Raw genomic sequence first — 15,901 nt, 5'->3', positions numbered from 1 at the left:
CTCAATAAATTGGTGCGGTATATCATGCAAAATCACATTGATACAGAGAAGTAATTCCTTCAATGTGACTTGCCAGCCACAGAAATAAAATATCAGGGTTGTCCCTTATGTATTCAAACAAACGCCACAAAATATGTGCGTGTGTGTGTGCGTGCGTGTGTGTGTGTGTGTGTGTGTGTGTGTGTGTGTGTGTGTGTGTGTGTGTGTGTGTGTGTGTGTGTGTGTGTGTGTGTTTCTTTTATCTTTTAAATGTATTCATATAGGTTGGTACAAAGGCTACCTGGCCAAGAACAAAGCCCATCAGGTAACTATTGTTGTACTGGTTCTCGTGTTATGAAAGCTATAATGATATGTTGATATTACAGCGTTCTTATGCTCTAGTTCTGCGTTGACAAAAAATCATTTTTAAACTTTTGACTGCCCTCCCATTTTGCACTCCAGGGTGTGTTTCCTGCCAGTTTTATACACCTAAAGGAGGTCATTGTTGCACATAGAGGGTAAGTGAATGTTGAATAATAAACATTGTTGTTGCTAGTTGGTGGTACTATTTTGGGACTGAGAATTGATATGCTCTGTTTGCACTGGAGGCAGCCACAAATACTACTGGACTTCTATTGTTTTGACTGTGTCAGGAATGTGCAACTTAAATGCTAGGGGGCTCAACAATTTTTCATTATTGCTACTGGGTATCCACATGGGACCACACACTTTTGAACCAGAAGTATGACAAAAAAGTGGTGTTTTTGGGAGATCAGAGATATCCTCTTTATTGTCTCCATTCGTCCATCCATACTTTTCTTTGCTTATACATTTTGTTTTACATTGAAGCTTTACGTCTGTGTAAGCTCTCAGTCGTACAGGAATGGTCCATCGATGAAAAGGTATCTTCAGCAATCATCTGTACTTCTTTGAAGGTGTCGGACGTATCACTTCTTATCCAAGAAGCTTCGTCAGCAAACTAAAGTCTTACTTTACTATACATTTCCTGTGTCTATATTCAAAGAGTTGCAATTCTAAAACACTTTATCCACCATTATTATTTTGCTTTCATAGCAATGTCATAGGAAGCAAACAATTCCACTTTGATTGCTATTTTGATCAGACACTTGTAGGAATGTGGAAAAAAGTGAATGCCCCCTGTACTACTTACATTAAGGAATTAGATTAGATTACATTAGCTTTTATTAGTGTCCTCTGTACTTATTTGTCATGTCTTTTTTATGATGATACTAGTGCAGCGTATACTAGTGGAGACAAATTCCTTGTGTTTTTACATACTTTACATACTTTGCCAATAAAGAATATTCTGAAGTGACATTGTGGTTCTTTGCTCAGTAAAGGTTTGACACATAAATTTACTGCAGACATATAAAATATACTGGTCGTTATACTTCAGTGTACTCCCACACAGAGATGAGGAGATTGTGCTGTCTGCAGAGTTGCCTCTAGTGAAGGAGGTGACCATGACGCTGAGAGAGTGGGGCAGCATATGGAAGCAGCTCTATGTGGTATATATAAACACACACGCATGCCACGCGCACGCACACACACTAATGGTGTAAATTAGAAAAAATAAAGTTGAAAAAAGTTGTGCTAAAGCTATTTGTTGACTTGCGCAGGCCAACAAGGAGGCGCGAGTGAGGCAGGTGCAGAGGCTTATGTGGGAACTGATGGAGTGGCGTTCCCAGCTTCTCTCTGGAACACTGCCCACTGATGAATTCAAGGAACTCAAGCAGAAGGTCATCTCGAAGATTGATTATGGAAACAAGTAGGTTGAAACAAGTTCACCCAAAACAATGCATGCCATCTAGAAGAAGCGGAGTTTGAAGTATTCATTACCTATACCTCCACATCTTCTGGTATCCCCTTCAAGAGCTATATCAAATATACGCATCTTCCTGCTTGATTCGGACAATGCTCGAGATGAAAATGCACCATTTCAAAATGTTTGAGAAGATACATGGACAGTCTGGAACTGAAACTATGTTCTCAATGTGGACACAACAGTGGACACAAGCATGCAAAGAGAAAGATAGTCAGCTCCATGCAGGTAGCGTAAAAAAAGGTCAATAAGTGGTTCATCAGCCATCCCTGTAATTTGCTCGGAATTAAGCAAAAAGATAAGAAACTGGTCAACAGCCAGACTGAGCATCGACAAGGTCTATTTCACTCAAAGCCCATTGAGTTGCCTTTGCTTGTGTGAAATACACGAATATCCCAGTGGATTAAATGTGCAAATGAGCATTGCCTTTTCTTGCTTGTACCTTCAAAAAGAAGATTTCGAATCATTTTTGATTGGAGGTCGGATTTCTTTTTTTTACAATGCTTTTACTCTTTTTGCTTTTCAATGCACTACCTGTTTAGGTGTGAGTATATTGTATAGCATGAAGCTATTCTAACATTTCCCACAATAAGAAAAATCTGCAAGAATGTATTCCTTCATAATTCCATATTTTCTACCTTGGACTGCTGCAGGATTTTGGAGTTGGATCAGGTGGTTCGAGATGCTGATGGGAATATTTTGGACCCAGAGCAGGCCAGTGTCATTAGCCTCTTCCGAGCGCACGAGGAAGCCTCTGCTAAAATCAATGAACGCATTAAAGAGGAACAGGTAAGGGAAGGTTGAGAGAGGACCATTCCGATTCTTTGAAATTCATTCTGTCTTGAACAAAGGCATGTTCAAATTAAAATTCATGAAAATGTGTCTAAGTGCATTTTACTTGCTAATCATGTCTGGAGTGCTAATTATTCATTTTGATATAAATGGAATGGTTTTAAATTTAAGTCCGTTCGGACTGCTTTACATCTCAGCAGCAATTCTTTCCCCGTATAGGATTAACTCTTCTGTTTTTATGTGGGGAACTTTCCCACCTATGTCAAAAACTGCTCTTGGTGAAGGTGAAAATGCCACCAGGCTAACTTTAAAATGTTTTACTTTGCAGTCCAACATTCAGACAGAACGCAGCGGTTTCTCAGCACGCATCCAGTCCTCTCCCACACACAGCCTCTATGTCTTTGTCAGGAACTTTGTGTGTCGCGTGGGAGAGGATTCAGAACTCTTCATGTCTCTATATGACCCGACCCAACAATCAATCATCAGGTATCACTGTGACACAGTTACGCACGTGCGCACACGCACACGCACACACACACGCACACACACACACACACACACACACACACACACACACACACACACACACACACACACACACACACACACACACACACACACACACACACAAATCGACTCCATCCGTACACCAAATCATGCCCTTCATGAACAAATTACAATGCTGCGTACGTGGAGGTTGCTTGACAGTGCTGATGCTAAATCCTGTCATTCACTGTCATGCTGGCAAGCTCTGCCTCAGTCTCCAGACATGGATGCACACACTTTCATATTCTTCTTCATGTCTTCAAATCTGTTTACCAAGAAACTTGTGGCAGCTGTTTATGTCACCGTGTGTCCAGTTCTAAATATTTTATCTGCAGTACCTGATCTGCAATTTGCTGTGTATATGCCAGATGGCGTGCAACATCATTACAACTAAATAGAGTGGACTAATAAAAAAATCATGCATCTAGGTTGATGAGTCTGAGAGTTGTTGCTGTTGTTTTGGTTACTTTGACTTCTCAACTTTCCAACTCCACGCACTTTAATACAAAACGATAGGATCCCTATGCATCCCAACTACTTTTCTAGCCCCTCTGCATTCCATGATACATGCAAGAGCAAGCAACATGATTGTGTAGACGTGTGTCACCCTAGTGTGAAAGTTGGACCATTACACTTTCATCAATCTTGAGTTATCAATCCTGGAAAAAAATAGAGATGCAGATCCTGTTTTTGGTCCATGACATTATCTGGTATACTTTAAAAACTCAAAATGATAAACATTTAAATGAATTAATTTCTTTTTGCGCCTTTATTCCACGCCAAAAGTTTGGACACACTTGCTCATTACTGAAAGTGAGATGATACTGTACAGCGTCTAGAGTGCTGTGAGTGCATCTATATGAATTGGCATATTGCAGTTAATTAGTAGTCCTATTCAAAAAGTAAATGTCTATGATTCAGTTTTTTTAACAGTACTTGTAAAATAAATTTACTTTTCCACAATATTCAAATTCCTTGAGATCTTGTATAATCAATCATCTTAAAATGTCAACAAATTTTCTAACTCATTTGGAGCAATCTTGAACAAAACACTTGGTTTCTGATTGGCTTCTTTTCCGTGTGCTTAATTATTCAGTGTGCTCTCTTCTGCAGTGAGAACTATCTGATTCGGTGGGGCAGTAAAGGCTTCCCGAAAGAAATTGACATGCTCAACAACCTGAAAGTTGTCTTCACGGTAAGGGGATAATGGTGCTCCTTTGGATGCTCCGACTTTTCCTCCTTTTCCCTGAAATTGCCCACATATTACCTTTCATCTGGCTTTTTGTATATTCTTCCACTTTCTGTTACTTTAATTGGTCTGTGCCCTCAAACTGTGTGTGTTTTCCTGTCAGGATTTAGGGAATAAGGACCTGAGCAGGGAGAAGATTTACCTCATCTGTCAGATAGTCCGAGTTGGCAGGATGGATCTGAAGGAGAGCAGCAAGAAGTGCACTCAGGGTCTCAGACGTCCCTTTGGAGTGGCAGGTAGAAGACAAAAGTTTCACTTCTCTTCTCTCTTTTTAAATCTATTCAATAAAAACAGATATGCTCAATTCATTCTGTGATCGGTTTTGTATTTCAGGACAACCATATCGCAATTAAAATGTATCCAATGAATTTAATGGATAGGCAATTGAACTGCTTCAGCAACCCTCAGAGAAAAACAACCAATTAATTGTTTTTTTCATACATTTATAAAAATATTGCATTTTCTGCCCACTTAACCGGCAACCATCGAAGTTGCAGTGAACGAGGAACAAGATGCAGGCGCACATAATCTCGGCCTTGAGTTTGACACCTGTGTGCTGCAATAAGAGGCGGTGACCAGCCCAGGGTCTACCACTCTGTTTGCTCGAAGTCAGCAAGAATTTTAAACACACCAGCTACAATGATGAGAAAATAAAGCAAAACAAAATGCATGCATTGTCCCAGTATAAATTGTTTTCAACTTTAATCCTGCCACTTACTGGGCAACAAATTCAAAGTGTCTTTTGGCCAAAGTTAGTCATGTTATGTCACCATAGACCTTTAAACTTTTGTTTCACAGTGATGGACATCAGTGACATCATCAAAGGAAAGGTTGAGTGCGATGAGGAAAAGCAGTTTTTCATCCCTTTCTTCCCGTATGTGTCCATCCTTGCTTTTCGTAAATATTCAGATGTTTGAGAAAATCAGATGTGATTTCGTGTGCCGTAAGACCTCTGACACTTTTCGATTGAGCGCTAATGTATTCATGCTTTGTATGACTATCTCTGTCTATGTGCGCAGCCTTGTAGCCGAGAACGACTTTCTCCACACCTCTCTGAACAAAGTGACCACGTCCAGGGCTGACAGTGGCGGCCAAGGTGAGGTTGTCTCCTGGTACTTTCTGTCTTTTGTGAGCACTGATGCCATCCGCGTGAAATGCAATGAAAAAAAGGCGTCATTTGTTCTTTTCTAACTGCTCTGCAAGTGACGACAGGACAGTATACGGCCCTTTCAGCAATAATTTCAGAATACCACTTTTTTTATTTTTCCCCATGCATTTCCCCTTTGGTACCTCATAGTTAGAACAATTGTGTTTGCTGGCAACCTTAAAGCCCTGAACACCCCCTTGATATGAAAGACGCACCTGAAGCCTTTGATTATCTATATTTCTTTTTCTTCCTTGCTGACAAACCTTTTGCTTCGGACATACACTGATATGGGTGCTCACATGATTTTTTTTATCATTCTATCATTTTTATCATTTATCATTATGAATTATTAATTATCATTCGGAAGACACATGAAAAATCCCCAACAAAGGGCGTGTAGGTTTAATGACATCCACCAAATATCGCAGAGATTTTAAAGTGGGGTAGGGTAGGACCAGCTCAGGACCACGCGAATGAGAACAAGTGTTAATCCCACACAGAATAAAGAAAGGGATTTGAGAGGTTCCACTACAACGGTGAGCAGTAAGTCTTACCCAGCTTTATTTCTTTGCATCATTTGACTAGAGCAGTATTTTTCATGTTTTTGTTTCACTTTCAATGTTAATACAAAATACTGCTCATACCATGTGTAATTCTATACAATTCTCTGACCGTCTCCGACCATAGTGCATTGCCTCCTAACTGTATTTCATAAATCAGATTTACAAATATTCAAATTCAGACGTCATCATCATGTTTTTTCTTCTGATTTCAGAGGCCATAAGAAGCTTTGTCCACAAAACGTAGATGAAAATGGACTTGGATAATTAAATTAAACTCATTGCAATTTGTCTATATGCTGTAAAATCCGGGTTGAGTGAACGCTGGCGCGTGTGGCTGTCACTGCTCACCCACAGAAAACCTGATCCTGTGACTGTAAAGTGACCTTGAGAGTTTTGAAAGGCGCTTAGAAATCAAATGGATTATTATTACTATTAAAAACTCCCACGTGACATAACCCACTTATTGTGTGTTCATTGAATTTATGCTTTGATATATGAGTGTAATATTTTCAAATCTGATTCAGATTCTCATCAAGAACAGGAAAGTACAGATAAAGAAAACAAATCTCCTTTTAAGATACATAAAATAAGGTATATTTACTGTAGTTTTAAGGCTTATTTAATAGAAAATGATGTTTGATGGGGACCTGGGAAGGGATTATTCTCATTTTTCATGGTTTCTTATGGGAAATAAATGTTTGGCAGACGAACATTTCACCTTGCACACACTTTCTGGGAACCAATTAAGTTTGTAAGCTGATGTATCACTGTATTATATCCGATATCATCAATAAACGCGTTCCGGTTGTCGAGTAGTTAGCATGTCGACTTCACTCTCTGTGTGGCCTGCGATTGGCTGGCAACCAATTCAGGGTGTCCCCCGTCTCGTATCCAAAGACCACTGGAATAGGCTCCATGACCCTCCCAGGACCCTAGTGAGGATAAAGCGGTCCGTCGAATGAATGAATGAATCCAGAACATGGCAGCACTGGGAGGCTGTATGAAATTGTGACTAAGGACAACAAACAATTCTTGTTTAAATGTTCTAAAATATTTTTCTTGTGTTAAAATGAGGCTTTTCAGTTGTTTTTTCTTCAACCACGCATGTAGAAAAATCACATGTTTAAAATGTTGTCTTTTCAGGACTCTGGGTGACCATGAAGGCTTTGGTTGGCGACATCCTCCAGATTCGCAAAGAATACCCTCACCTGGTGGATCGCAGCACGGCGGTTGCGCGAAAGCTGGGTTTCCCCGAGATTATCATGCCGGGAGACGTGCGCAACGACATTTACCTCACCCTGCAGGGGGGTGACTTTGACAAATACAACAAGACGACACAAAAAAACGTGGAAGTCATCATGTGCGTGTGTGATGAGAAGGGCAAGGTCGTACAGGTGAGCAGCAGAAGGCCTGATGGGAAAATGACACCCTCAACAGCCATCTAATTCAATGACAAAATAAATACAATTACCTTAAGATGATTATGCACAATTTTGTTTGACATTTAATTTTCAGAGGGTTGCTTTGCAAGGCATACAGCCTTCGTTAAATAAACACATTCAAATGATCAATTTGCTATCCTTTCCCACTGAAATTATGTGGCTTGATGCAATTCAATACAAGAACTGTATTCAAAAAGATACAATAAAGTACACTGAATCCCCACTATTTGTGGAACATAATTACCATGCTGTTCACAAAAAGCAAAGAAAATTTACGACCATTGTCATGCAATGGCGCTGTTTTTTTTTTTTTTTTGTCCCCTTAAAAGGTCTTAGAAAACACTGACATTTTCATACGTGGAAAACTGAACAAACAAACAAAAAAACAAAACCCAAAAAGTATTGGGAGAAAAAAAGTCTGCACAGGCGAAAAAGTGGCTGTAATATCTTTGTTATTAGCATATAATGTTTTTTTTTTTTCAGGGATTTTTCTGGAAACTTAATCCTCACCCTTTGAAAAATACTATATGCATAAAAAAACCACAAGCAATTACAATATTGGGCCATACCTCCTAAGTATCGTCAGTAGTCACTCAAACTTAATGTAAATGCCATTGTGGTTTATTCACCTGATTTCCGAGCAAGCGGCACACATCCACACATGCATATTAAATATAGTGGTATCTTTTCAATTTGTCCATTTTTTAAATTTATGATCCATCACTTGGACATTTTTTGTCTTGTTTTGCGAGCAAATATTAGACACGAGAAAGCTTTCGTCATATCATCGCTAGATGGCGCCAGTGAACTTCACAAAAAATGCACAATTTACATTGTTTTTGTATTTAGCCTACATGGGTTTGCATGTTCTTCTCGGGCCCGCATGGGTTTTCTCCGGGTACTCCAGGTTTTCTACCACATTCCAAAAACATGCATGGCAGGAAGATTGAACACTCCAAATTGTCCCTAGGTGTGAGGGTAAGAGTGACTGTTGTTTGTCTTTGTGTGCCCTGCGATTGACTGGCAACCAAGTTAGGGTGTCCCCCGCCTCGTGCCCGAAGTCGGGCTGGGATAGGCTCCAGCACCCCTCGCGACTCTAATGAGGAATAAGCGGTACGGATAATGGATGGATGGATGGTTGGGGACACAAGCCAGTGTCTTATTGTGCCGGTCCCAAGCCCGAATAGATACAGAGGGTTGTGTCAGGAAGGGCATCTGACGTAAAAGCTTGGCCAACACAAATGTTAATCAAACCTCTGAAGACGGAGGACACAGATTCGCTGTGGCGAACCCTGAAGGGAAAGCCCAAAGGAAAAGTAGAAGAAGCCTACCCACCCAAATTTGTTTTACAAAGGTGGAGCCTAATGCTAACATACAATAGCAAATGTCATACTAGTCACCACAGTTGAGCTTATAAAGCCTTCGTGATATTGTAGGAATCAACCTTTGAATAACTCATTTGAAGACAAACCTTGCATCCTCACATGCAGAGAGAGTAGTGATCACAGGCATGTTATTTATATGCTCCGAAGAACTGCAGCTTAATTGAGACAGTGTTTGTGTATTCTACATGTTGTTTCATACTGCCCCTTGGTGGTTAAGGAGCAGGAGAAGGAACGGCACAATCTTCATTTTATCACAAGACAGAAATGCTTCCTCGGTTTCTGCGTTTCATTTATGGTATGACTGTATGTTTTAATATTGCTTGTTAAAAATATATTTTTTAACAGTTTTTTTTAACTGGAACAGGTTTTTGCATTTCCATTCATTTCACTTAGGAAAAACGAATTAAAATACCGGGGATTTAGGTTACGTTAGGTTATGGTTAAAAACATTTTCTGAGAATAAGTGAAATATATCCCTGTAGACTTTGATATCAGTCATTTACGTATCACGCTCGTGTTCCGCTCTTCATTTTTAGAATTCCATCTGTCTTGGAGCAGGGGATAAGGCGATCAGTGAATACAGATCAGTCATCTACTACCAAGTCAAACAGCCCCGCTGGATGGAAACATTTAAGGTGAAGTGTGTATTTTTGTTGCACTAGCAGCATTATCTACTTCCACTTGCCGTTCCCAAAGGTTTGTCATCAAAAGTACAAGCACAACAAGATGGATGTACTTTATTGTCCTCCAGGTGGCCGTCCCTCTGGAGGAAATGCACAGGATCCACCTTCGCTTCATGTTCAGACACCGCTCCTCTCAAGAGTGTAAGTGTGGCTCTGATTTGCTTACAGAACACATCCCCCTGCACCTTCTTTCTCTTCCCCAGAGCATCATATGACATGGAAAACGACAAAAGTATTGGAAGCAATTTGCAACATGACCCCAAGTGTCATTACACATGTGCTTGATTATACACAAAGCTTTCCCTCTTCCTACTTTATTTCCCTGATGGGATCTCTTGCCATGGGGGGCGGCCCGGTAGTCGAGTGGTTAGCACACCGGCTTCACAGTGCAGAGGTCGCCGGTTCGCGTCCCGGTCCGGCCTCCCTGTGTGGAGTTTGCATGTTCTCCCCGGACCCGCGTGGGTTTTCTCCGGGTCCTCCGGTTTCCTCCCACACTCCAAAAACATGCATGGCAGGCAGATTGACCACTCCAAATTGTCCCTAGGTGTGAGTGTGAGAGTGACTGTTGTACGTCTTTGTGTGCCCTGCGATTGGCTGGCAACCAATTCAGGGTGTCCCCCGCCTCGTGCCCGAAGACAGCTGAGATAGGCTCCAGCAACCCCCGCGACCCTAATGAGGAATAAGCGGTACGGAAAATGAGATGAGAAATGAGAGATGAGATCTCTTGCCATGCCTCTCCTCTATGTGGTGCTATAGCCAAGGACAAGAGCGAGAAGAAGTTTGCCATGGCCTTTGTTCGTCTGATGAAGAACGACGGGACAGTTCTAAAGGATGGATCTCATGACCTTGTAGTGTTAAAGGTGAGAATTTGAAAAGCTTTCATGAACGGCTTTAAAATGAGGGAAGTCAAACAGAAGTAACTGACTCTTCTTCCACTCTATTAAAAGTAGCTCATACTTGATGCACAGAGAATTCTTCATCTAGTGTTTAGCACGTTTACTTCACAGTGCAGAGGTACCAGCTCCGTCCGGCCTTCCTATGTGGGGTTTGCATGTTTTCCCTAGGCCTGCGTGGGTTTCCTCTAGGTCCTCCTGTTTCCTCCCCCATTCCAAAGACATGCATAGCAGGCTAACTTAACACTCAAAATTGTCCCTACGTGTCAGTGTGAGCGAAAATGTTTGTTTCTGCATGCCCGGCAATGGCTGTAACCCAGTTCAGGGTGTCCCCTGCCTCCTGCCAGAGGATAGGCTCCAGCATCCCCGTCGATCACAGTGGGGAAAAATCGTTCCGGGAAATGAATGAATGATGTGATGCAATCATTAGCCAAACCATAACAAATGTTCTATACAATTGTCCCAATAACAGTGACCAGGTGTCCTTTGACTCACCTATCATGGGCACAGTTAAGGGCTAGAACTGCGATTACGTCCTTCTTTCTTTGGTGTTTACTTGTTCACCGGATGCTTGCATGAATTCCAAAGACAGGTTCAGAAGACTTGGAATTATCCATCAGTGCGAATGTTCAAGTAGCTGTCTTACATTTGCATGACATGGTATTGGCATGTGCATTCAACATGAGCTTAGAAGTTGAATTTTCATAAAATCTTCAAATTATACTGTAACCGTTTCACCTCAATCAAAAAAGTGTCCTGAGGAGAAAAAAAGTTCGCATTTTACACGAACTTGTAATCTCGTAAAATAAGTGAGGGTACAATGCATTTGAAAATGACATTTGGGCCACCCATACAGGCTGAGAGAAGCTACAGTAAATAGATTTCCTGGTTAATGAGCGCTGTTAAGAGTGATTCCACTTATTGATTAAATGTGAATTGCAGTGAAGATTAATTACACTTGATTTACTCTGTGACCAATGGTCTCCTTATACGCTTTGTTGCTCAATAATGTCCTGTCAACCAAGCACTGCTCTCAATCTCTATTCCACATCAAGCTTTTTCCCTGCCCACCCCCACTAATAAAGTAGGTTCCATTCTTTTACCACTTATGTCACACCATAAGGGCCATCTAACTTTTGGAACTAATCTTAAAGTATTGGAGAACGTGCAAATAAATTGGAAAATCCTACCATTCATTAGTTTTTACATTCATTAGGGATGCGGGTGGTTTGGAGCCTCTCAGAGTTGGTCACTAGCCATTCGCTGAACACATACAGTGGACATAAAAACATCGAAACACTCTTATTCGAATGCCATATTTTTGTGATACATAAACTAAACACGGGCGGCCCGTTAGCCGAGTGGTTAGCACACCGGCTCCACAGTACAGAGGTCGCCGGTTCGCGTCCCGGTCCGGCCTCCCTGTGTGGAGTTTGCATGTTCTCCCCGGACCCGCGTGGGTTTTCTCCGGGTCCTCCGGTTTCCTCCCACACTCCAAAAACATGCATGGCAGGCAGATTGACCACTCCAAATTGTCCCTAGGTGTGAGTGTGAGAGTGACTGTTGTATGTCTTTGTGTGCCCTGCGATTGGCTGGCAACCAATTCAGGGTGTCCCCCGCCTCGTGCCCAAAGACAGCTGAGATTGGCTCCAGCAACCCCCGCGACCCTAATGAGGAATAAGCGCTACGGAAAATGAGATAAGATAAACTAAACACAGGAAGTTGAGATTCAAAATCCCAGACCTCAGATCTGTGAGGCAGGTGTGCTCATCACTAGTTCACCATGCTGCCCAAAGGTGAAAATCCATCCATTACCTGAAACACTATCCTCACGATGATTGCGGTTGTGTAGATGCTTAGCCCATCTCTCTTACGCCAGTATGGGCGGTTCACCCTCAACTGGTGGCAAACCAATTGCAGGGCACATATAGACAAAAAAAGTGATTTATTTTGTAGGTTTTAATTATCAAATAAAATTATGACTCATGCAAATTTGTGTCGTAGGGTGACAGCAAGCGCATGGAGGATGTGAACTGCTACTTGTCCTTGCCCTCCACCCGCCACCACTATGGGGATCTCCACAAGGGGGCGGTGCTGAGCCGCAGCACAAGTCATGTAAGTGGTGGCAGTGGGGGCCTTTCTGTCAGCTCCAGAGACGGCTTCACCATTTCCACCCTGGTCTGCTCCACTAAGCTTACCCAGAATGGTAAGTGTGTGCGTGTGCGTGTGTGTGTGCGTGTGCGTGTGTGTGTGTGTGTGTGTGTGTGTGTGTGCGTGCGTGCGTGTGTGTGTGTGTGTGTGTGTGTGTGTGTGTGTGTGTGCGCGTGTGTGTGTGTGTGTGTGTGTGTGTGTGTGTGTGTGTGTGTGTGTGTGTGTGTGTGTGTGTGTGTGTGTGTGTGTGTGCGCCTGCGTGATTGTTTGGTGCCTTTCATCGACATTTTGATTTGGACACAAGGGAGTTTTATTTGCCATGGATAACAGGTTCATTAAACATACACACACACACAAAACACACACAGCTATTTAGTTGAAGGACTTTATCTAATTCGTCGAATTATAATTACGTATTATAATTGCGCTATGCAAGGTATTTTACGAATTCATCAATGAGCAGAACATTCATTTATTTTTTATTTATTTTTTTTTGTCTGCATGCATGATTGTATGAGTATACTGTATAGTTAAACCTAGGCAAAGTTAAAGAGAACAATGTGACTGTCTGCAGAAACCTCAACATTTCCGATCACCTGACTATCACTCTGGACCTCCATCTCTCTACAGCCCTTCCCAAGGAAAAGCGCATCATATCATTCAAAAACTTCAAATCCATCTCACCAACTGACTTTTCCACGTCCGTTATATACCAACCACATATCCATATTACCATCATCAAAAAACCTGGGGTGAACCATGACAACATGAGCAATTTTCAACCCATCTCCAAAGCCCCTGTCTGTCCAAAGTATCGCAACTGAAATTAAAAGCTACCAAGACAATACGTCTGTTTGTTTGCAGGGATAATACTAGTGGGCCTCAATCGGCAGTACATATGCACCGAAAAGCTAGCACCACTCATTTGACGACAATGAGGTTAAAATCTTAGCGAAAGAAAATAGAAACAGCAACATCCTTCCCTTAAAGGACAACCAACGTCACTTTTTTGTTTCCTAACTGACATCAGAAAAACGTTTTATATCATCTAAAATACCCAAAACACACAGTATGATATTTTTATTCAAATGCAAAACACTAATAAAAATGACTTAAAGTGTCCAAAATCTGCAAAAAATTGAGCTGCTAATTGGGCATTTTCAGAAAGTCCCGCCCCCAGTTCGTGACGTCACACCAAGACGTCTTGCATTGCTGGAGATTCAAAACAATGGCTTCAGATTCGGAGAATATGCTTTCTTGTTTCACATCCAGTTATGAATGTGATTCAAATAGTTCTGAAGAAGAAAGCATACATGTTTGCAATCGATTAAAGAATTTATTCCGTGTCATTTTGATGCATCATGGGTGGGAAATGTGGCAGAAAATGGCGACAAAGCCGTGTAGGGAATTAGTCAGCCCTCCTTCCATGGAGCTTGGTCGCCCTCTTCTGGCGGCGTTTTAGTGCTACACGAGGTTTTCAGACCAAACAAGTACAGCAAAATACATTGACGTGATAGAAGGACTGCTACAATGTGTCTTTTTTTCGGTCAGGGGCGTTCCTTCAGTGACGTCACGTATCGACTCGTCACCAACTTAAAAACAAGACTTCCTGAATATTCAGTTTTAAAACGTAAAATATAGCTATATGCGGTGGAAACTTTGTAAAATACGCTCAGTAGAAGTCATTTGAAGCCATTTTACAAATTATGGACACAACTTGTCCAGAGACGTCGGTTGTCCTTTAACCGTAATGGTGGGGTGAGGTTCAGTTTGGATTGTTCGTACAATAGACTGTTTAGGCAACATAGGATTAGTCATGATGATGAGGTGATACCAGGGCCAATTGGGCAATCAGGCCAGTCGTCAACCAGGACAATAGAAGCTACCAGAGGAGCTGCCGGGAATAGTCCTCTGCTCCCCCCAACCTGAGAGCAGGGACCTATCATAGCAGTGTCTTGCACCGCCATGTCTGGACAGTAGGGATATATATATATATATATATATATATATATATATATATATATATATATATATATATATATATATATATATATATATATATCATCACTTTTAACTGGGACTATATCTCAACTGCTAATACAGTGGTTGGTCGTTGGTCCCTCACCCAAACTCCCTCCAACTTGAATCTCACTATCGACAACTGCACTCTGTTCCCCTCTCACTGTCGCAACCTTGCTAAACTACAACAAAGCGCTTAATATAGACATGTATCATATACAGGAAATAAATCAGTCAGTTATTATTATTATTATTATTATTATTATTATTATTATTATTATTATTATTATTATTACAACAACACAATTAGTATTGTCACTTTGCATTCTGGCCGGCAGCCACACTGTATGAAGTTCAGCAAACATCTGGAACTGTACTGTATAGGCACAATCCAAATGCACGCCATACAATTCAGTAAATCTGACACAGGTGCCAAGCAGCATATGTTCCCATGGAAGCAAGTCCATCACCATAATGAACATTAACCTTTGTTTCAATCATCTCCACCTCAGCTATTTTTGTAGGATCACACACGCGTGCACACACACGCACACACACACACACACACACACACACACACACACACACACACACACACACACACACACACACACACACACACACACACACACACACACACACACACACATGCACATACACACACATGCAATCAATCACCCAACATATCTCCAGGGGGGTGTAAGGTCACTCACCAGATGTGAAGCTCAATATGTCAAATTTCCAAACAACAGGAGCCAGGAGTTTTTCGCGAGATATCCTCCAATTGCACAGAAATTTGCCATGCGCAAAAGTGTTTGAGATTCCGCGTACAGTAAACCATTAATCGACCAGCATGTGCTAATGTGGTGGAACAGCAGTCAATTCTCATGACTCATTCTAGCTCACTCTGAGACATCAATTCAGAATAAATATGTAACTAAAAATGATACCATGTATAGGCTCACTTAAGGGAAAGTCATCAAATTGCAAATGTGAAAGAATAACATTTTGACTATTTTTGGGAAGCTACTATTGTTTCATTTGCTTTGTTTCTGAATGCCGCTAGTTGTTGTGTTTGTAAGTGCCTTTCATTGTCTTTGTTGTGTAAAACACCTTGGGTAATTCTAAATGAATTGGTACGTACTTTGTAGTCACAATTACGTGCGTGATTTTAGAGGTGAGATGGCACTCAGGTTTAAATCATCATAC

The 15,901-nt window shown here is 41.4% G+C and overlaps 1 protein-coding gene across 1 annotated transcript in view; it reads left to right on the top strand.

The window, feature by feature from the left end:
- Window positions 1–15,901, top strand: part of dock2 (dedicator of cytokinesis 2) — a 105,419-nt gene that overhangs the window by 2,305 nt on the left and 87,213 nt on the right. The window contains exons 3-17 of the mRNA XM_088987437.1: window positions 264–304; window positions 442–497; window positions 1,412–1,508; window positions 1,620–1,768; window positions 2,476–2,611; window positions 2,943–3,100; window positions 4,274–4,355; window positions 4,513–4,645; window positions 5,208–5,283; window positions 5,429–5,505; window positions 7,263–7,513; window positions 9,483–9,581; window positions 9,698–9,770; window positions 10,386–10,489; window positions 12,527–12,728. Coding sequence (XP_088843563.1) covers window positions 264–304; window positions 442–497; window positions 1,412–1,508; window positions 1,620–1,768; window positions 2,476–2,611; window positions 2,943–3,100; window positions 4,274–4,355; window positions 4,513–4,645; window positions 5,208–5,283; window positions 5,429–5,505; window positions 7,263–7,513; window positions 9,483–9,581; window positions 9,698–9,770; window positions 10,386–10,489; window positions 12,527–12,728 — 1,734 coding nt within the window. The remainder of the gene's footprint in view (window positions 1–263; window positions 305–441; window positions 498–1,411; window positions 1,509–1,619; window positions 1,769–2,475; window positions 2,612–2,942; window positions 3,101–4,273; window positions 4,356–4,512; window positions 4,646–5,207; window positions 5,284–5,428; window positions 5,506–7,262; window positions 7,514–9,482; window positions 9,582–9,697; window positions 9,771–10,385; window positions 10,490–12,526; window positions 12,729–15,901) is intronic.

Source organism: Hippocampus bargibanti, linkage group LG02 (assembly GCF_051943395.1).
Source record: "Hippocampus bargibanti isolate YZ-2025 linkage group LG02, ASM5194339v1, whole genome shotgun sequence".
NCBI classification, from domain to species: Eukaryota; Metazoa; Chordata; class Actinopteri; order Syngnathiformes; family Syngnathidae; genus Hippocampus; species Hippocampus bargibanti.
Note: the sequence above shows the minus strand (reverse complement) of the source record. Positions and strands in the feature narration are given on the sequence as shown.